This window comes from Arctopsyche grandis, chromosome 11, assembly GCF_051622035.1.
Source record: "Arctopsyche grandis isolate Sample6627 chromosome 11, ASM5162203v2, whole genome shotgun sequence".
NCBI lineage: Eukaryota > Metazoa > Arthropoda > Insecta > Trichoptera > Hydropsychidae > Arctopsyche > Arctopsyche grandis.
In genome coordinates, this window is record NC_135365.1 from 80171 (window position 1) to 102759 (window position 22589).

Consider the following 22589-nt stretch of genomic DNA (forward strand, 5'->3'; position numbering starts at 1 on the left):
AAAAATTATAACAACCTGGCTGACCATCATACCTTTGTACTATTACGCAATCGGGCAAAAACTTTAGAGAAAGAATGTTTCAAAAATTATATGACTATAGTAGAAAACGACATTTCCTTGAATCCCAAAGCATTCTGGTCCTACATTAAATCAAGGAACAAAAACAACGTCCTACCTCATATTCTGTATCATGGTGACATTACTGCTGATACGGGGGTGGACATTTGTAATTTGTTTTCTTCCTTCTTTTACTCGACGTTCCTTAAACCGGTCTCTAATCAATCGACTTCCTCTTATCCCTTACCAACCAACGTCTGTTCTGTCACATCTTCCTCTGAAATTGGATCAATTGAAATTCGAAGTGAAAAAGTATTAAATATTTTGAAATCAACTGATATTCATAAATCAGCAGGCCCAGATTTAATTTCTCCAATTTTTATCTCAAAATGTGCTGAAAGCCTAACTTTACCACTAACCATTATCTATTAGTGAGGGCCTTGTACCTTGTATCTGGAAATCAGCATTCATATCTCCTGTACATAAGAAAGGAAAAAAAAAACGAAATTTCCAATTACAGGCCTATATCAAAGCTATGTATATTTGCTAAGATATTAGAAAAATTAGTTTACGACCAACTTTTTCCAGCTATCTCGCAATCTCTTAGTATGCAACAACATGGTTTTCAGAAAGGACGCTCAGTTACAACAAATTTACTACTATTTAATGATTTCGTTACTAATGCCATGAACGATCGGTCTCAGGTTGATACTATATATACAGATTATAGTAAGGCATTTGACAGGATTGATCACGATATTCTCCTTGAAAAACTTTTACAGATCGGTATTCATGGTGATCTCTATAGATGGTTCACCTCATACATTACACGTCGATCACAGGCTGTCTCATTAAATGGATTTATATCGAAATGGATGAATATTCCTTCTGGTGTTCCACAAGGCTCCCTCTTGGGACCTCTATTATTCAATATTTTCATCTTCGATATTGAAAAATGTTTTCAGAATTCAAATGTACTATTATTTGCTGATGATATGAAGATTTTCAAGAGAATAGACAACCGAAATGATACTTTGGCCCTACAAGATGATTTGTTCAGGCTAGAGGCTTATTGCAGCATAAATAAGTTGGAAATTAATGTAGCAAAATGCTCCTGCATAACCTTCACCAGAAAACTATGTCCAGTTGACTTTCCTCATTCAATCAACGGACATAGACTCACAAGGGTATCGGAAATTAGGGATTTGGGAGTCTTTTTAAACTCTGATCTATCCTTTAGTAAACATATTGACAATGTTGTAGCTCGAGCGTCGAAGGCCCTCGGGTTCGTCATCCGGTCCTCCAAATGCTTTACTTCTATAAAATCATACAAAATACTATATTGTGCATACGTAAGAAGTATTGTTGAGTTTGCATCCCAAGTTTGGAACCCAGAGTACTCTGGTGCAAGAGACAGATTGGAGCGCATTCAGAAGAGATTCTTGAGGTACGTCAGTAGCCGTTTTGGATTAACCTATACTTCCTATGAAGATGCTTGTAGGTGTCAGCATCTACTTCCTCTTGTCAAAAGAAGGGAGATAGCTGACATCTCAACAATTTTGAACATCCTTAACGGCTCGATCGACTGTCCTCAATTATTGAGCAGACTATCATTGCGTGTACCAAATAGAATGACTAGATGTAATGAGCTCCTTTACATACCTAATACTTTTTCTAATTATGGAAGAAGCTCATTCATCTGGCGTGCAAGCTCCACCGTCAACACACTAATCTTAACAATTTCTATGTTTGACTTATTTAATATTAATGCTATACAAGCTAGAGTAATTATTGCAAATTTGTTTTTCGATGATTAATTTTAATGAAAATTTACGATTGTGATTATGAATTTTTATTTTGATGTATTTATTTTGTCTTTTTGTTTTTTGTTATATATTATATTTTTTTTATTATTTCATAATTTTTATCATATTATTATTCTTATTATTTTGATATTTTTATTATACTGTTATTTCTATTTTTTTTCTTTTTTTGTTTTCTTTAACTATCTTACTCTATTATCATTTTTGTTACTTATTTTAAATGTTTGAGCTTTTCTTTTTTTTACCTATATGTGAAAATTATTAATGGTTTACTTAACATAATTATATTTTTTTTACTATCAATCTATGTAACTTAATAAACTGTAAATTTTCCAAATAAATAAATAAATAAATAAATTTGCTCCGGTGAAGATTGGGTTAGGGTGGGTGAGCGCGTAAGGTGTATATCTTTTATCGGTGAATATTTTGCACCGGTGAGGGTTAGGTTGGGTTGGGTTAAGTTGATTAGCACGTAAGGTGTTTGTTTATCTCGCATTGTTGAATTATTTGCTCCGGTGACGGTTGGGTTAGCACGTCAGTTGTATATCTTTCATCGGTGAATTCTTTGCACCGGTGATGGCTAGGTTAGGTTGGGTTAGGTTGGGTTAGCACGTAAGGTGTTTGTATATTTCGCGTTGTTCAATACTTTGCTCCGGTGACGATTGGGTTAGGTTGGTTCAGCGCGTATGTTGTATATCTTTCATCGGTGAATACTTTGCACCGGTGAGGGTTAGGTTAGGTTGGGTAAGCACGTAAGGTGTATGTATATCTCGCATTGTTGAATACTTTGCTCCGGTGACGTTTGGGTTAGGTTGGGTTAGCGCGTAAGGTGTATATCTTTCATCGGAGAATACTTTGCACCGGTGAGGGTAAGGTTAGGTTGGGTTAGGTTGGGTTAAAACGTAAGGTGTTTGTATATCTCGCATTGTTGAATACTTTGCTCCGGTGATGATTGGGTTAGGTTGGGTTAGCGCGTAAGGTGTATATCTTTCATCGGAGAATACTTTGCACCGGTGATGCGTAGGTTAAGTTAGGTTAGGTTGGGATAGCACGTAAGGTGTTTGTATATCTCGCATTGTTTAATACTTTGTTCCGGTGAGGGTTAGGTTAGGTTGGGTTCGGTTGTATTAGCACGTAAGGTGGATATCCTGCATCGGTGAATACTTTGCACTTGTGAGGTTTAGGTTAGGTTGGGTTAGGTTGGGTAAGCACGTAAGTTGTTTATCTAGTATCGGTGAATACTTTGCACCGGTGAGGGTTAGGTTAGGTTGGGTTAGGTTGTATTAGCACGTAAGGTGGATATCCTGCATCGGTGAATACTTTGCACCGGTGAGGGTTAGGTTAGGTTGGGTTAGGTTGTATTAGCACGTAAGGTGGATATCCTGCATCGGTGAATACTTTGCACTTGTGAGGTTTAGGTTAGGTTGGGTAAGCACGTAAGTTGTTTATCTAGTATCGGTGAATACTTTGCACCGGTGATGGCTAAGTTAGGTTGGTCACAATCGACCAAAAACAACAACGAATTGATAATTCTGAGCAGTGTTTGGAGCTGTTCAATTGTAATAAACCCGAATTTTTGCGTCGATATGTGACAATGGATGAAACATTGCTCCATCATTTCACACCGGAGTCCAATCGACAGTCAGCCGAGTGGACTGCAGGTGATGAAGTGACTCCAAAGCGTGGAAAGACGCAAAAGTCGGCTGGCAAGGTTATGGCATCAGTATTTTGGGATGCGCATGGTATAATATTCATCGACTATCTTTAAAAGGGAAAAACCATAAACAGCGACTATTACGTAGCGTTATTGGAGCGTTTGAACGACGAAATCGCGGAAAAACGGCCCTATTTGCAGAAGAAGAGAGTGCTGTTTCATCAAGACAATACACCGTGTCACAAATCAATGAAATTGATGGCATGAATTGGGCTTCGAATTGCTTCTGCATCCACTGTATTCTCCAGATCTGGCCCCCAGCGACTTTTTCCTGTTCTCAGACCTCAAGAGGATGCTCGCTGGACAGAAATTTTGCGCCGATGAAGAGGTAATCGCCGAAACTGAAGCCTATTTTGAGGCTAAAGCCAAATCGTACTATAAAAATGGTATCGAAAAATTTTATGACCGCTATTATCGTTGTATCGCCCTCGAAGGCAACTATATTGAATAATAAAATCAAATTCTAACAAAAAAAAGATTTTTTCTATGCTAGCCTATGAACTTTTCAGCCCAACTGTTATATCTTGCATTGTTGAATTCTTTGCACCGGTGATGGTTAGGTTAGGTTGGGTTAAGTTGGGTTAGCACGTTACGTCTTTATCTTGCTTTGTTAAATACTTTGCTCGGGTGACGGATAGGTTAGGTTGGGTTAGCATGTTAAGTGTATATCTCGCATTGTTGAATACTTTTCTCATGTGACGGTTAGGTTTGGTTGGGCTAGACGTAAGGTGTATATCTAGCATTGTTGAATACTTTCCTTCGGTTATAGTTAGGTTAGGTTGGGTTAGCACGTTAGGTGTATATCTCGCAATGTTGAATACTTAGCTCCGGTGACGGTTGGGTTTGGTTAGTTGTGTTAGCACGTAAGGTGTATTCTTGAATACTTTGCACTGGTGATGGTTAGGTTAGATTGGGTTAGGTTGTGTTAGCGCGTAAGGTGTATTGTTGAATATTTTGGACCGGTGATGGTTAGGTTAGGTTGGGTTAGGTTGGGTTAGGTTGGGTTAGGGTGGGTTAGGGTGGGTTAGGGTGGGTTAGCATTAGTTGGGTTAGCATTAGTTAGTTGGGTTGCATTGCTAGTTGCGGCGAAATCCGTAGAACTCTTGCGAGCTATTTGTGAGGGAGAGTGAGCTGGTCGGCTTTGGAGGCCTTTGCTGCCTTCGTGATCGGGGAGAAGTTGCAGTCCGAAAGGGAAAGGAGACGCTAGGAGCCTGCTTCTGAGTCGTAGGACTCGATAAGAGCACCGCGACCTGATATGTGCCTCTGCCGTCTCCTGTGTGCGCGCATTGCGCAAGGCCTGCTGCTGCCTGGTAATGCTTAAGTGCGGGTCCGGCAGCAGCTGAAAGAGAGAGGGGTTTTTAGTGAGTAAGAATCTTACACTCCCCCTGGAATTCGGGCCGGGGGGGCCTATGCAAGGTTTTCCCCTCTCACGGGAAAAAAAATAAAGGTTAGGTTGGGTTAGCACGTATGGTGTTTGTATATCTCGTATTGTTTAATTCTTTGCTCCGGTGACGGTTAGGTTAGGTTGGGTTAGCAAGTCAGGTGCATATCTTGCATTGTTGAATACTTTGCTCCGGTGACGGTTAGGTTAGGTTGGTTTAGCAAGTCAGGTGTATATCTAGCATTGTTGGATTCTTTGCACCGGTGATGGTTAGGTTAGGTTGGGTTAGGTTGGGTTAGTTTGGGTTAGGTTGGGTTAGGTTGGGTTAGCACGTAAGGTGTTTGAATATCTCGCATTGTTGAATACTTTGCTCCGGTGACGGTAAAGTTAGGTTGGGTTAGCACGTCAGGTGTTTATCTTGCATTGTTGAATAGTTTTCACTGGTGAAGGTTGGGTTTGGTTGGGTTAGCACGTATGGTGTATATCTCGCTTTGTTGAATACTTTCCTTCGGTGATGGTTAGGTTAGGTTGGGTTAGCACGTAAGGTGTATATCTTCCGTTGTTGAATACTTTCCTTAGGTGATGGTTAGGTTAGGTTTGGTTAGCACGTAAGATGTATATCTTGCATTGCTGAATACTTTGCTCCGGTGATTGCTAGGCTAGGTTGGGTTAGCACGTTAGGTTTATATCTCGCATTATTGAATACTTTGCTCTGGTGATGGCTATAGGGACAAAATTAAAAAAAGAATTATGCACAGTAAATACAATGATTTATTATGTTTTCAACACATTATACATAAACATATTCTTGAATATATTTTATTTGGTTTGATTTTCAAATGCTTTTTATTATTACGAAATTATGTTCACAATACATCTTATATCTATTTTAATAGCTACTGATCTACTGATAATTTTCTATTTTAAAATTTTATTTTATTTGGTTAGTAATCATAGTATTATATTGTTCTAATGTTAATGCACAGCATAATAGGAGAAAGACCTCAAAAACCTATATACAAGTGAATATATATTATAATATACAGATGACATATAGAAAATGTCTTACAATGTAACAAAGATAAACAAATTATGTTACTGACGATTTATTTATCTAGATGGAATGTAACAAGTTCATTATAAAATGACGAATTCACTTTTTGATAACGTCCATGTTTAAGATGAAGACGATGGCATAATCATCGCTCTTGTACAAACATGCAGAATGAATCTCTGGCAACGTCCCATTGTCTCCGAAGCTGAGAAACGAAAACGACCTTCTTTTTTACATATAATTACTATTATAACAAGTGAACATAAATAAAGGATTCTCTTACTAACACAATCAGTGTTTTCATAGACCTCTCCTGCGGTACATTTACCGCGGTGAATTAAGATTTGTGATTTGACACACGAACTGGCAAAGCGATTGCCAACCTTCTCGGCGTGGCTAGAGGCTAGAGGCTAGAGGCTAGAGGCTAGAGAGCGTCAGATGAGCTGACTCTGATGAGATGCCCGCGAACCCTTCGCGAAGACCACAAACAACGGCCTTTGGCTCGAACATGTGTCTAGTCGATAATAATAAAATTTCGTTAATAAAAAGTATTTGAGAATATTTTTGTTTGTGTGACCAGTTTTCTCGTGATCAGTTTTAGCGTGTGACCAGTTTTAGCGTGTGACTAGTTTTCTCGTGACGGATGATCACGAGTGACCGATCTAGAGCGAGCAGTTGTCTTGTGACAGGTTCACATTTGACTAGTAATCACCGAACCGTGAATAAGGGGGAGATGAAGGAGATTTGGGGTTTGTGGTGAAGCGCGGGTGAGTGCGTGTTTGGGCCTGTGTTTGGACCCGTGTGCCGTGCCGTGTCGGGCTGACGTTTGCAGTGTGGGCGGTGGTGCGGTGCAGTGCAGTGGAGTGGGGGAGCCGGGGCAGTTGGGGGCGATGGGGGCCTCTGTGTCGGGGGCGAAGGCCCGCCTCTGCGTGGGGGCGGCGGCTCTCCTGCTGGCGCTGCGGCTGCTCCTCGCTCCTGCATAGTCAGTACAGTAGAGTACTTTCCGACCGGCTCCTCATAACCGACATAACCTCAAAGTTTCGTTTCAGTCACTCGACGGACTTCGAAGTGCACCGCAACTGGCTGGCGATCACGTACTCCTTGCCCGCAGCCGACTGGTACTACGAAAACACCTCACAATGGACCTTGGATTATCCGCCGTTCTTTGCTTGGTTCGAATTTGCGCTCTCTCAAATTGCACGACTCTTCGATCCGCAGATGCTCGTCCTCACCAATTTGAATTACGCTTCGGCGAACACTGTTCTCTTTCAAAGATTGTCAGTCGTGTTCACCGATCTGATTCTAGCACTCGGTGCTAAAAGGTATGCAATGCTATGCAATCCTAACCTCTGTTTAAGCTGTTAACTCTCTATTTCTGTATCTACCATCACTTTCACTTTTAGGTGCTGTGATTCGCTTTTAGATTCTAAATCAAAGTTTTTAGTATTTTTGCTCGTTTTCGGAAACATCGGATTGCTAATGGTAGATCACATTCACTTCCAGTACAACGGAATTTTATTTGGAATTATGCTGCTGTCCGTCGGTGAGGCTATGAAAGTAGGTAAAGTTGTATTTGCATGTGAAATCGCAAGCTTCTAATCTGGCACCCCCGCCGTTCGTCTCGTGATTGATCTGTTCCACCCGTTGACTTGCAGAACAATCATCTCCTATCTGCATTTTGGTTCGCCGTCCTTTTGAATATGAAGCACATATATCTCTACATCGCCCCGGCCTACGTAGTCTACTTGTTTAGATCTTACTGTTTTACGGTCTCGTCGAGGGACTCAGTGAACGTTGCCTGGTATTCGTTTTCATTGAAGAATCTCGTCAAGCTCGGTTTCACGGTGATATCCGTTTTTGTAGTGTCGTTTGGACCGTTCTATAAACACATTCCACAGGTATGCATATTTCCCTTTGCAAATACTAAATAAATAAAATACAATGGGGTCTGGGTCACTGCAAGGAAAGTGACTTGATGGAAAAAATTTAAATCGATTCGTCGACTCGTCGTTAACGTAGATCGAGGCTATCTATCTCTTTCATCATAATGTAACCCTGGCACATGGTAAAGATCTTTCAAATCTCTAACCCCGACCACACTAACGATGAGTCGATGAATCGATTTTAATTTTTTCCATCGAGTCACTTTCCTTGCAGTGATGGTCACCAAAAACAATGTTTGCATAATAATTATTTGTTTTCTATAAAATTTCAGGTTTTAAGTAGGTTATTTCCATTTAAAAGAGGTTTGACGCATGCATATTGGGCGCCAAACTTTTGGGCACTTTACAATGTTGCAGATAAAGTAGCCGTATTCCTCTGTAAGTACACACATGTATTCAATGTACATACATATGAAAAACGGTTAGTATATATATTAGTAGCGTGCGGTAAAACTCTCTCTCCCCCCGTCCTATATCCTCATTTAATTTGCGCAAGCAGAATACAAGAGGAACAGGCTTTTCCTCCCGTATCCTGCGCGCGCACATTAAACAAAGCTGTATGATAAAAAGAGAGATAATTTCACGGCATGCCACTGATATATATATATATATATTATATATACATAGTACCATTTACCATGCACCCTTTTTTTTGATCTTTCGATTGTCGATCTTTGCCTTCCAATATTTGATATTTGCTTCTTCGACCTTTTCACTTTCGGTGCCGTGAGGTAGACCTATATATGTAAATATGAAAAAAAAGTATTGAAATAAAACTTTCATTCAACGTTATCCTTTCTCACCTCCTCATAGTCCTCACACTTACAGATTGTTGTTGTAAACCGCGATCTCTGATATCGCACAAGTATTATCGATTTTGTTTTTGTTTTTTCAGATTCAAAATTTGGTTACAAAACCAGCTTTATAACTGGATCTATGACTAGTGGTCTGGTGCAAGAATATAGTCATTCCATTTTGCCGTCCGTGACGCCATTTGTTACATTCCTTTTAACATTTTTAACTATGATACCGGCATTAATTAAGTTGTGGAAATTGGGAGCCGATAAAAAACGGAGACATTTTCACTTTATAAGGTAATTTGATTCTGCTAGTCGAAACGTTCAAGATTTTGGACGCCTCGTCATTAAAACAATACAAACATATGAATTTCGAGATAAAATGTGAATAAGTGTAAAATATAAAATGTCGGTTACAGATGCATCACTATTTGCGCAGCTTGTTCGTTCATGTTCGGTTGGCACGTTCACGAGAAAGCAATTCTAATCGTTATAATTCCTCTGAGGTGAGTACGCCTAAAAAATATAATTTCGTTTCATACTACATTATACATACATATGTAGGTGTGTTATAAATGAAATAAAATGTGTAAAAAAGCGTATATTACATTTGAAAGGAGACTTTATTTGTACATGTGTATTTATAACGAGTTAACAATTCAATTTAAGGTTTCTAATCACAACGCATCATATTTTTGGATAGCTATGAAAATATTTTGGCATTAAACGTACAGTCGAATAAGTATAGGAATACAAAATAAATATAGGAATGTTTCACAATCTTGGGTAGTAGAAAAATATTTAATCGAATAAAATAATTGTTTCAGTCTTTTGGCGGCTCTGGACCCGTACGACTGTCGGGTGTTTCTGATCCTGTCGACGGTGGGGCACTATTCGCTCTTCCCCCTGTTGTATTCCAGCAATTTGTTCCCCGTCAAGGTGACGATGCTGTCGTTACATACGGCGATCGCGTTCTATCAACTGCCGAGCCTGTACGCGTGCAAGAAGCCCGCCGCCGGCAAGTCGAAGCGGCTGCCGATGTTGAATTTCTTGGAGACGCTGTACATCGTAGGACTGGTGCCGCTGTGCGCGTACGACAACATCGTTCACAACTCGCTGAATCTACACAAGACATATCCCTTTTTGCCGCTGTTGATGACGTCGGTCTACTGCGCGGTCGGCGTCCTGTACTGTTGGTCGAGGCTCTATGGAAATTTCATGTCCATGACCGTCTCGGACGCCGACGTCAAGATGCCAAAGAAAGTCAAATAGAGTACAAATGATATAATATTTTTCTATATACATAGGACACGTGTTAAATATTTATAATAACTAAATAAAATATATTAGATAACGAATTTGGCCTTTTCGATTCAGTCGTGTGACGTGTCGCATTTTTATCACTGATATGCACTGGCATTACACGTATTTAAGTTGTCGTTTGTTAGAAGACACGGGGGGCTCTATGCAATATTGGTTTGTGTGTCGAGAGTGGGTGTGGGTGTGGGTGCGGGTGCGGGTGCGGGTGTGGGGTTGTTGAGGCGGTCGAGTTTGGCGACGACGCGCAACAGAGCCCGGTTCTCGGCGGAGAGGCGCTCGTGGTCGGGGGTGACGTGTCGGAGCGCGTGGAGTTGCGCGCGCAGCGAGTGGATGCGCTCGTCGAGGCGGCGCGTCTCCACGGCGAGTCGTTCTCTGGCGAGGGTTTCGCAGTCGTGACGCGCCGCCTCCGCCCTGGCCGCCGCCCTCTCCCTCTCACCCCTCAGCCGCCGCACGCGCGTCTCGCTTTCACTCCACAGCCGGCGATACTCCTCGCGGCTGAGGTCGGGGCCGGGGCGCTCCTCTCGGTCGCTCATCTGCTCGCCGAACGTCAAACGTCACTCGCATCTGACATCTGACAGCCACCAACTCGCAACGAGTGTTGCCAACGACAAAAATACAACAGGTGACCGCATTTCACTCAGGCGCGTACGTCATACGTCATACGTCGCACGGTGCTTCTCAAAGTGATCACTGCTAAACCTACATACGTACATTCATATGTATGCAGGGTACTAAGCCCGCTTTAAAGGTCACGGAATTTGACCCTTAAAGCCCTCAACATGAGGCCACCACATCTTCCCGACGAATACAGTTTCGTCGGAGAACGAGACGGTTGTTCATGAATATCGCACAAGAACAACCGCACATCACTGTTCTAATAAAAAAAAACCACACTGTACATAACCAAGTACAAAATCAACAACAACGCATGAACACATAAAGCGCGCATGCGGTAGGAAACAAAACCTGAGATGTGCCGTGCGAATGCACGCACACCTCAAGTAAACATACATGTACGCATGATTATGCGTGCATAAGCACACACACACACACAAACACACACACACCTAAACCACAAATACATAAACTCACCTAAAAACACACATTCACAGAATATAATATATAAAAAAAATAATAATAAATCAACACATAAATGCTTTTGCAATTGAGTAGAGTAGTAGCATCCAGGGGAACACAGCTTCCCGAAGCATTCCGCGAACTTTTCGAAAGCTCTAAACGATGCTTTACTCATTATTAGATCCCCATGATGTAGGGGGCCAATGAGAAAACCCCTGACGCTGTCCAGCAGAACCCTCCTCTCAACCTCCATCCCAGGACAGGACCACAGAATATGATCTGCATCCTGCTCCGGAAAAGAACAGTATGCAGGGTTGTAGATTAGCCGGTACGACGTCCTGCCACTATTTATCGGCACCGGTACGCTTTCTTCTTCTTGTTAATGCCTTGTCCGCATCCGGACGTTGGCGACCACCTCGTCGATTATTTGAAATATATCCGCATCGGTCTTCAGCGGCTCGGAACAGTCTTCGGCGCTCATATCGGTCCACATGCGCATGTTTCGAAGCCAAGATAACTTTTTCCTGCCAATTTTTTCCTTCTATTTTCCCCATGGTTATCAAACGGAGAAATTCGTATTGTTGCGTACGGGTGGGTGGAGGATCCAAGTAAAAGGCCAACAGTCGTTTCACAGCATTTATTGATGATTCGGGAGATACACGTATTGCCAGCGCTCCGTCCAGAATGACCTGATATCGCCTACGTACCGCCTTATAAAGGGTAGATATCTCAGGACGCCTAATCTGTTTACCTGTTGTATAGTCACGTATTTGGATATGTATTTCCACGACATTGGGTCGCCCCGTACCGATTCTGAGAAATAACTAATAATGGTCATTGTTTAGCCTAAATGCACTTAGAGTCCAGATATAATCCTTGGAAGTAAGTGCATGCACTTAGTTAACCGATAACAGATATCCGTTGGTCTAAATGCAATTCGCTCAATCCGCGGCGTACGTAACAGTATTTTGGACCCCGTATCATGTGTCCGAGGTACTCCATCTTTCTCTGCTTGATGATAGAAACAAGTTCCCTGCCTCTCCCCATCATGCCGAGGACAGCTTCGTTTGATATCTTTTTGGTCCACGGAATCTTCAGCATACGCCTATAGACCCACATCTCAAAAGCTTCAATGCGGCTGATCATCTTGGTTTTCAGAGTCCACGTCTCACCGGTACGCGACCCGCCATAAAAATTTCAAAAATCAAAATAGTATAAAACTTTATTTTTTCGAAAAGTTTTACCACTCTTGAAATATATTTTTCACCCAAGTTTGACGACAAAGAGCGCTGTCGTGCATAAAAATGCCGTCAGGTTCAAGGATACCACATATGAGGCACCAGATGTGTCTTTAGCACATTTACATAAATATAGGTCCCCATTCATGGACGAATTCCCCATTCATTCATGGACATTAACGAAATAAACGGGCTCTGGATCTTTTTTTTCGTTTATGACGGCTCAAACCATTGTCTAGGGTGGATGTTCAGTTGTACTATCGATACATGAGGGTAGGTTGGTACATAGTTCTCAAATGAATTGACAAACACCTTTGTGTCATGAACTGAAGGATACATTCATCGCTCGAAGATTGCTTTGAGGATACATTTGATGCATTTCTTGCATAATGCAAAAAAAGGTCTGATTTTTTTTCGTATGGTCACGAGAAGTTACGCAATAAATTAAGGAGTAATGGGTGCGTATAAAAAAATCATTCGGTGGATATGTGAAAAATTTGAACGTTGGTAAATAAAAACGATGTCAATGAATATGAACTCTGGAAGTATATTTATAGTTTTATATTTATGGGAAGTATACTTATAGTTTTCTTAGTTAGTCACTATTCTTTGTTAAATTAAAGTAATAATGAATTACATGTTTCTAACTTTGTTTTTTATTTGTAATATCGTTATGTTTACTAATTTTTAATACCATTCCAGCTTCTAAATTAACTTCCCTTTTCCATTTACTTTCTTTCCCGGTAAGGTGTTGGGTCATTTACCTTCTCGTGGTCCTCACCGAACAATACTTTTAAATCATCTTTAAAAGTACTGACAAAGAAGAGCCTTCCGGCATGTAGCGATTTCGACCTTATAGTCATTTAAGTGGAGTCGAAATTAATTATGTAAAAATGCATGTATTGTAAAAATTTTGCAAAAAAATGTGCAAAATCGAGCGTACCGGCACCTCAAAATTTAGCACTACACCACTGTATGTATATTCTCATGCGGCCCTCGAATCGAATAATATTCGAGAAAGCTCAAGTCAAAAATTCTTGTTTCAAAAACGACAAATTTGATGTTTTATAACCGATTTAAATCATTATTCATATTTTGACTTAACCCTTTGAGTGCTGACGTCTTTTCTGTTGAAAGCCCGCCACGCTGAAAATCTCCAACTATAATTATTTACGAATCCAATAGAAAACAGGTATAATAAGTGAAACATAAAAGAGGTTTGTAAAAATTGGAGCTAATCCAAACAAACCCTAGATCACTACCGCCGAGTATTTCGAGTTTTGTAAAGGTGTGTTTAGACTCTCTAATATATCTTGCAACAATATAAAATAAACAAGAAGAGTCTATTGATGAATGTATTTTTCCAAAACTAAATCCATCTTATTCATTGTTGTTAACCTTTAAAGGACGGTGCGTCGAGATCGAACGAGTGTCCCGAACCGGGGTCGAATAGAACCCCAGTATTTTTTAATCAAAATACAGCTTTTCTCAATACAAATGGTTTCAATATATATCTTATTAATCATTTTATACATCAACATAAAAAAAGTTTTAATCCTATAGCATATTTTTGACTATTTTTGTATTAAAAAATAACGACAAGTATCAACATGCAAACGCACATAGATAAGGCCAACAGGCGACTGCATGTCTCAATAGGCAATCGCCAAAAGCGACGAAAACAATAGCTTACAAAAATAAAGCTGTTTCTTTCTCTCGCATTGATTCATCGATCAACAAGAATATGCAAGCGAACAGTCAAAAACATGACTTATCGATACCCTCTTTTAATCATACTTTGGAACGTAAACATGTATAAATGTATTATATTTTTTTACGATGTACAAAATCTATTAAAACAAATTTCACAAAGAAGAACACAAGAAATATAAGGTGTATAGCCTTGAAAACCACATATGTAGTTATTACGAAAAACGTATAAATTCGGGCATTTGCATACCCCACTTTGATGAGGGAGGGTTAAAATGTAATGCTCAAAATCTAAATTCCATGTCACAATCTAAAATACTCGGCAGTTAAGAATTTCCATATGGAAATTCTGCTATAGTTATAAATTCAGAAATTCCAGTGTAAACCAGTCTTTATAAACGTTGACAAATGAATAACACGGATTACACGACCCATGTTCTTAGTGGGTAGTATACTTGTTTACTTCGTACATACTTTGTAAACACAATGCCTCTCGGTGATTTTCAAGTCCACGGACTTTCAAAACGGCAAAACTTGGCAAAACGCCGATTGGCTTTGGTAAGCATCAAAGGGTTAACAGATTAAAAAAAAAAATGTTTTTTTTGATTAAACGTTTTCTGCCAATATACCGACGATATGATACAGAGGGTGTCACGACAAATCACTCACGGACTTTATACTCAATATAAAGCAGTCAAAAATTTTCAGTAATAAAGCATTGTCAAAAAAACGAATATGGGTAATACACTCTGTTGTCGTCACTAGGGATTACAATACTGAAAGTACCGAAACCGGTGGTATCGGTATTTGACCGAAAATAAGTTTTTGGTAGTACTGGTAGCATAAACCAAATAAAAGCTTTTGAAAATCCGCAGATTTATCAAAATAATTGATCTGACTTTTACAAACGATTGCAGTGATCATAATTTACGCGTTAATTTGAACTCTATATGATTTGATACATGTGTCATTGCATCGATCAAAAACTAAAAACCGTTGAGTGTAAAATCCGTGAGTGATGTGTCGCGGAACCGTACATATGCACTATTTACGACATTTCGCAGGGCTCTTGTTTTTAATTCGATTAGATTCGTTTCCCACCGTGTATGATACCGGTGGTCCTTTACGTTTACGGCATTAACTTTGAGTTGATGACGACTCGAAAACTGAACTCGTTTCGTCGGCTCCTCCCTTGAATCTCACGCATACACACGTACTTGTTCCGTAAACCGTCTACCTAATCTTAATGCTTTGGTATGAGTTCATTTTTCGAGTCTACATCAACTCAAGAGTTTTTGCCGTAAGGTGGGCCCGTATTATACGTAGGTTGAAACGTTAATTTAATTTTAAATTTCGAAAATTACAACAATATAATAACATCACCGATTGTCTTTTGTACCTTCGATTGTGCTCCCTCGGTCAACAGTACGATGATAAAATTTCCAACGGAAATTTTCCTCACGCGGTAATCCGAGTCACGATTTTCAAATAAAAATATGTTTCGATAGAACGATTCAAACGAAAAACTACAACTAAAGGTGTTTCTTTTTTTAATACATAACTTAAAAATGAAATGAAAATGAAAATCATGGCAATGGCCACGGTATTGGCTTTATTGGAAGATATTCCCAAAAATATTTTTATCTGCAGCGCGTTTATCGTATGTTTAACGGAGAGCTGAATGAGGTTGATCTATTTGGTATTTCCCTACATCAATTCAGGTCTAACATCAAGAGAATCTTGACCGATTGATTAATTTCTTCTCCTATTCTATTTTTCCAATATTTCCAATACTTTTATACTTTAGTTTAGTTATGTAATGTGCTATTTAATCATATTATAGCTTTCATTCTTTTCCTTTTCATTTGTTTATTTTGTATTTACCTTTTTCATTTGTTTTATATTTGTAAATTTCAATTTCTTCTTATATTCTATTTTATAACCTTTTCCAAATATTTTAATACTATAGTTTAATTATGCAATGTTCTAAATATTTTGTCATGCCTTTATTCTTTACTTTTTAATTTGTTTTCCTTATATTTATCTTTTTCATTTTTGTAAAAATCTATTATTGGACTCGGATGTTACATTTATTATTTATTTACTATTTGTTTTTTTTATACATATCTATGTTCATCCTGTCTGTTGATTTTTCAATTAATAAAATAAAAATAAAATAAAATAAAAATAAAAAGATAATGTCGTTTGTGATTAAATATGATATCGGACATAATTTGGGCTTGGCGACTGGTTCGAATGAACCTAAATCTGGAAATCCAATTTTCGAGCAACTGGAGCCATATATCGGCAATAACGCGGCGAACGTGGGCTTCCAAGTCGTCTATCGTCTCTGGTTTATCAACATAGACTAGCGACATATCCCCAAAGAAAATAATCCAAAGGTTTTAAATCACACGATCTTGGAGGCCGATTCACAGGTCCAAAATTATTCGATTCACACAAAATTATGCGATCATCGAATTTTTTCCTTCAATAAATTGCTTGTGGCGCGCGCTGCCGCACGACGCACACGCAATTCTTACACGAGCTGAATCTTGTATGTAAGCTCGTAAACCGAGATCTTTCTGCAAAAACTTCCATATAGTGGACGGACACGGCTCCAATTGCTGTAAACGATGGCGAATCGTCTCATTCGGGTCCTCCTCAATATTACGCTCCACAGCAGCAACACTTTCTTCAGTGCGCACTTTACGACGTCTCTGCGGATGCTTATTATCAATTACAGTATGCGTGGTGCGAAAACGATCCATGGTTATTAGTGGATTTCTTGCTCGGATGGGCGATTATGTCGACCGTAAAATAGACGTAGTGAACGGTAAGTTTCGCAAACTGAACCACGATTTTGTAATTTGCAAACCTATTTGTTTTTTCCGAGGGTCACTTCGCGCCTTGAGCGTGGTTGGCTGTCGCCTAGTTTTTGGACCAGTCAATTTTTAACTGGTCATGGCCACTTTAACGGCAAGCTCGCATCTATGGGCTTGGTATCTGAATCCTTTTGTCCGTGTTCTTTTCCGGAGCAGGATGCAGATCATATTCTGTGGTCCTGTCCTAGGATGGAGGCTGAGAGGAGGGTTCTGCTGGACAGCGTCAGGGGTTCTCTCATTGGCCCCCTACATCATGGGGATCTAATAATGAGTAAAGCATCGTTTAGAGCTTTCGAAAAGTTCGCGGAATGCTTTGGGAAGCTGTGTTCCCCTGGATGCTACTACTCCACTTAATTGCAAAAGCATTTATGTGTTGATTTATTATTATTATTTTTTTTTTTATATTATATTCTGTGAATGTGTGTGTGTGTGAGTGTGCGTTTGCTTTTTAGGTGAGTGTATGTATTTGTGGTTTATGTGTGTATGTGTGTGCTTGCGTGCTTATGCACGCATAATCATGCGTACATGTATGTTTACTTGAGGTGTGCGTGCATTCGCACGGCACATCTCAGGTTTTGTTTCCTACCGCATGCGCGCTTTATGTGTTCATGCGTTGTTGTTAATTTTGTACTTGGTTATGTACAGTGTGCTTTTTTTTATTAGAACAGTGATGTGCGGTTGTTCTTGTGCGATATTCATGAACAACCGTCTCGTTCTCCGACGAAAGGGTCTCTTGGACTGTATTCGTCGGGGGGTGGTGGCCTCATGTTGAGGGCTTTAAGGGTCAAATTCCGTGACCTTTAAAGCGGGCTTAGAAGCGTTAGTCTATTCATGGTGAAATGGAAAACCAAACTGAGCACAAATCAATTGCCAGCTTGTCAAATTGGCTGTCGCTGGAAGAAGTTTTGTCAGTTTGAAAAACAAACCTCTAAAAAAACAGCCTATACATATGTATGTACATGCCTTATGCTTAGGTTGATACATTTTTTATCACTTAATACACAAAAAGTTACAAAACACACGCGTCCCGAAAAGATTAATCGCACGTCATTATCCACTTATCAAGATAGCGCCGTGAGCGAGATCCGTATGCACATACATACATACATATGTACATATGTATGTATACACAATATTTTCAGCGTTTTTAAATTCGTCCCACAATATTTCAATGTCGTCGTTCGTGTAACGGAATTCGTTAAATAAGGATGAATACGTTTTTTGTCTTTCTGTGGCATGTGTTTCACGACTAAGTACAACAAAATTGAAGAAGAAAAAAAAACACCTACCTATTAGCATCTGAAAATTACACAATTTTTTTTTATTTGCGAATTACCACAGACTAACGAGTGATTTTGATTAACTTTTTTAAAATGTTTCGCTTTAGATATGTAAATTTTGCCATTGAGCGGCAGTAAGTACGATATTGCTTTGTCTTTGATTAAGGGCGAAAATACACAGCGGTGAACGGCACATCGTGCGCATGGCTCCTCGCTGTGGGTGGTCTCCTACATTTCTTCAAATATGGGTACACCGTTATCGATCACTGTCAAGCAAGGATAAATACAAGCATATAATTTTACCAAAAAAGTTTTCCAGAGGGTCATTTTGGGGCAGGGCGTGCCAGGCGATCCATGAATGCCCGGCACGGCTCTGCATTGCAAGGCTCATTTTTTTCACACATATCTAAAAAAAAACCACGTGCCACATTCACCGCTGTGTGTTTTCGCCCGATGTCGATTAACGAATTCGTCTCGTAACGCAATTGAAGACGTTTGTCAACCGGTAAGCCCCACTGGCATTTCAAATAACGGCGCTGCTCAACTACGCAATATCGACATACATTCATACACACATGTATAGAAATAGTACTCCACTTTAAGTATACTCCCCCTTGTGTGTGTTCTACGTAGAAAGAGCTGTCGCCGTATATAATCTGGAAGCTGGACTAAAGTTTGAAATTCGCTGAATTTTTACACGGTGAATAAACGGAAGTGCATTTTGCCAGGGAACAATCCAACTCTGTCGGGAGTGTCTCTACCCTAATACATACATACATTCCCGGTCGAAAGTGATGCTCGAGGGAGTCATAAAATTGTCCCACAAGTTTTGTAATTGCACGGTTCGCGAACCACGCTTTGGTCTCCCTTGCCCGGCTGCTGCACTTGAGCCAACATCCGAATTCCTCACAAAATTGCGGTCATCGCTTCAAACGATTCGATCGATTCGATGTATCGATACAAAGTGAAATATGACTGAATTCGAGTTCTTGGCTCGAGAGTAAAAGTGGAGTTCTCCGTTCCTTCCTTTCTCAATTTTCCGTCGAAAGTTTTCCGCGAAAGTTGAAAAACTCGGGGATGACTTTCGACGAAGAAATTTAGCGTTATAAATTTTATATCGCTCGTTTTGGCGAAGGGGGAGGTTTGGGTCTGGTGAGACCTCCCGTGGGACGGGGGGTGGATCCACCTCCGCAGCCTAATCCTGGAGGAGTCTCTCTTCGTTCTCTGCTGTCCCTCCTTCCTCCTTCTGAACAGTCGATCCCGAATCTTTTTAAATATTAACGCCTTGTTTTACACATGATTCACCCGGTGCGGTGACCCGCACGGGACAGATACGAGAATTGGTGCTTCGGCACCAAAATTATTGGACCACCCTCGAGGGCAGACGATTCTGTGAAGGTTCACCGGGTCATTGTGGCACTTTCGCTCGCATGAATGTATAAAAGGTTATAAATTCAGAGTAATTTATCGTAGGAATCGCTCATAGACGAGAGAGCGTGGCGTTTTTGTAGGTATTTTCTTTGCTTTTTTGTTTTTGCGTGGAAATAGTTATGTCGTTTTGGACTGTATAAAACAAAATATCACTTAAGGGATGTAGGGGACATCTGCCGATTTATGTAAATAACATTTTAACCCTATAAATGCTGACCATGGCATTTTGCTAACAAGTCCACAGGCCTGCAAAACGCCGATGAGCGTTGTAAATTTTGTATTTATAAAGTAAACGAGAATACTACTTTCTAAGCCTTTAAAGGTAGCATTGAAAAAAAATGCATTGAACATGGGTCGTGTAATCCGTTTCAATGTTTATAAAGACTGGTTTACATCTGCATTTCTGAATTTATAACCATAGCAGAATTTCTTGATTGAAATGCCTAACTGAGTATTTTAGAATGTGAGCATTACATTTTAACAACAATGAACAAAATGGAACTAGTTTTGGAAAAATACATTCAATAATACTTCTTTTGTTTATATTATATTGTTGCAAGATATATTAGAGAGTCTAAGCACACCTTTACAAAACTCTTATAGTAGTGATTTAGGATTTGTTTGGATTAGCTACAATTTTAATACCTGCTTTATGCGTTCATTTTTATTTTATTTTAATCTGTGACTGTGTGTGTGTGAGTGTGCGTTTGCGTTTTAGGTGTGTGTATGTATTTGTGGTTTGTGTGTGTGTATGTGTGTGCTTATGCACGCATATACATACATGTATGTTTACTTGAGGTGTGCGTGTATTCGCACGGCACATTTCAGGTATTAATTCCTAACGCATGCGCGCTTTATGTGTTCATGCGTTGTTGTTTATTTTGTACTTGTTTATGTAGAGTGTGGTTTTTTTTATTAGAGCAGTGATGTGCGGCTGTTCTTGTGCGATATTCATGAACAACGGTCTCGTTCTCCGAGACTGTATTCGTTGGGGGGGGGGGGGGGGTGGCCTCGTGTTGAGGGCTTTAAGGGTCAAATTCCTTGACCTTTAAAGCGGACTTAGATGCTTAGATACCTGCTTTCTATTGGATTTCTAAATAATTCTAGTTGGAAATGTTGGCGAAGTTTTCGGCGTGGCGGGCTCTCAACAGAAAAGACGTCAGCACTAGGGATCCCAAATATTCGTCGACTTCAACTATTCGAATATCGAATAGTAAATCAAGAGCTATTCGAATATTCGAATATATTCGAAAATTAAAAAAAAGGTAATTACATATGTACCAAGCATAAATTTGAATTAATCGTCTTATCATAGTTGCCATTAAATTCCACCTCGTTTTTACAGCCAATAATAATTTACCAATCTTTTATTTTCTTTATTCATTATGATTTCTTGTAAAAATGTATATTTCGCCGGTGACTTCTTAAATATTCGTATTATTTTTCTGATGTTTTCTAAAATTTTGTAGAGATTATTATCGAGCGGAAAGTGATTTTCTTCAAACATTTCCGTATTTAATGAATACAAATCTGTTTCTTTACATGTAGACATTCCATCTTCTTCATTATCTTCATTTTTATCACAATTATCCCCATTATATATTTAATTTTATTCATAATCGTCAGCTTCTTCGTCATCACTCTTTTCATGTTGATTTTGTGTATTTAGTTTATAAAAAAATATATACACGAATAATATTCGAATAGTTGATGAAATATTCGAATAACGAATGGCTGAAAAATCAGACGAATTAATATGAATATTCGAATATTCGATTGGGATCCCTAGTCAGCACTCAAAGGGTTAATATACATACATACATTCCTGTATGTTTGTCCATTAGTTCTATTATTCCCAAAGTTTGTATATGTACATATATATATTAATTTTACCGATCCGAAAACACGAACCAAAAAAAAAAAAAAAATAACGGTTCGGCTTCGGTTTTCGTTCCGTCAAAAATAACGTTTATTCCGGTTTTTGGTTCGGTTCCGGTTCGGGTCCCTGCAATTGAGACAAAAAAAGATAATCTTCTGAATCGTAGTAAAAAGTGAAAAAACTCCATTTGAAGAAATGCAATATTTTTTTTGATCATTGCGTGATCTTTGTAGTTAAATCAAAATACTAGGAAAGTTTATTACTATCGGTGTTGATTTCTAGACAAGAATCATATTTCGGACGAGAGTAAAATTGTATGGGGTTTTACATGTTATACAGGCAGAACCTAATGCGCCACAATGGTCCAAAACTATAAATAAATGAATATAATATACAAACATACATATGTATATTAAGAATGTGGCAGGCTTTTGCTAAGCACACAATGTACATAGGTAAGTAATTGTGAGATTTACCCTTTAGAGTCCAACTTGAGAGCATCACGACGAGCTTTATGGTTCGTCCCCGAGCGCCAAGCAGGGGAAGAGCGGCCGAGGTAATCTTTGCGAAGGGTTTTTTCACACTCGCGAGGGGTGGCTCGTTTTAGAGGTAGGTGGGTGGGTGGGTGGGTGGGGGGTGGTCTCGAACTACCTCCTAATTGTGTCCATAAGTCAGCGGGCGAGTAATTAAAACGCTCAGGTGAAGCACAGCGCCCAATTACACGGACCGTGAACACGGTTCGCCACTCGCGTTGCATCACATCCCCTTCCTTCCCTATTTCCCATTTTTATTTATTTTGTCGGGTTAGAAGGTCGTCGTGGGGGAGGACGAGCTTGACGACATTCTTTGCGTGCCCTTAAAGCGAAATCGTATCACTTTTATGTACGACGTGATGTCGGGGATTTGGTAGAGCTGAGAATACTGTGCCACTTTAATTAGTGTTTGTTATGCATAATAAATATGTACACATACATATTATACCTATATGTACATATGTACA

At 39.5% G+C, this 22589-nt stretch overlaps 1 protein-coding gene across 1 annotated transcript; it reads left to right on the top strand.

Moving 5' to 3' along the window:
- The first annotated feature begins 6725 nt into the window (after window positions 1-6725).
- Window positions 6726-10125, top strand: xit (ALG6/ALG8 family glucosyltransferase xit). Its single transcript, XM_077440740.1, has 8 exons — window positions 6726-7011; window positions 7079-7351; window positions 7433-7586; window positions 7685-7927; window positions 8245-8350; window positions 8868-9066; window positions 9189-9275; window positions 9597-10125. The coding sequence occupies exons 1-8, from the start codon at window positions 6920-6922 to the stop codon at window positions 10039-10041; spliced, it is 1599 nt and encodes a 532-aa protein (XP_077296866.1). The 5' UTR covers window positions 6726-6919; the 3' UTR covers window positions 10042-10125.
- Window positions 10126-22589: the final 12464 nt, after the last annotated feature.

Coding starts and splice junctions, on each gene's coding strand:
- xit (XM_077440740.1), top strand. CDS start 6,920: ATGGGGGCCTCTGTGTCGGGGGCGAAGGCCCGCCTCTGCGTGGGGGCG. Junction 7,928..8,244: donor TCTATAAACACATTCCACAG/GTATGCATATTT, acceptor ATAAAATTTCAG/GTTTTAAGTAGGTTATTTCC. Junction 8,351..8,867: donor TAAAGTAGCCGTATTCCTCT/GTAAGTACACAC, acceptor TTGTTTTTTCAG/ATTCAAAATTTGGTTACAAA.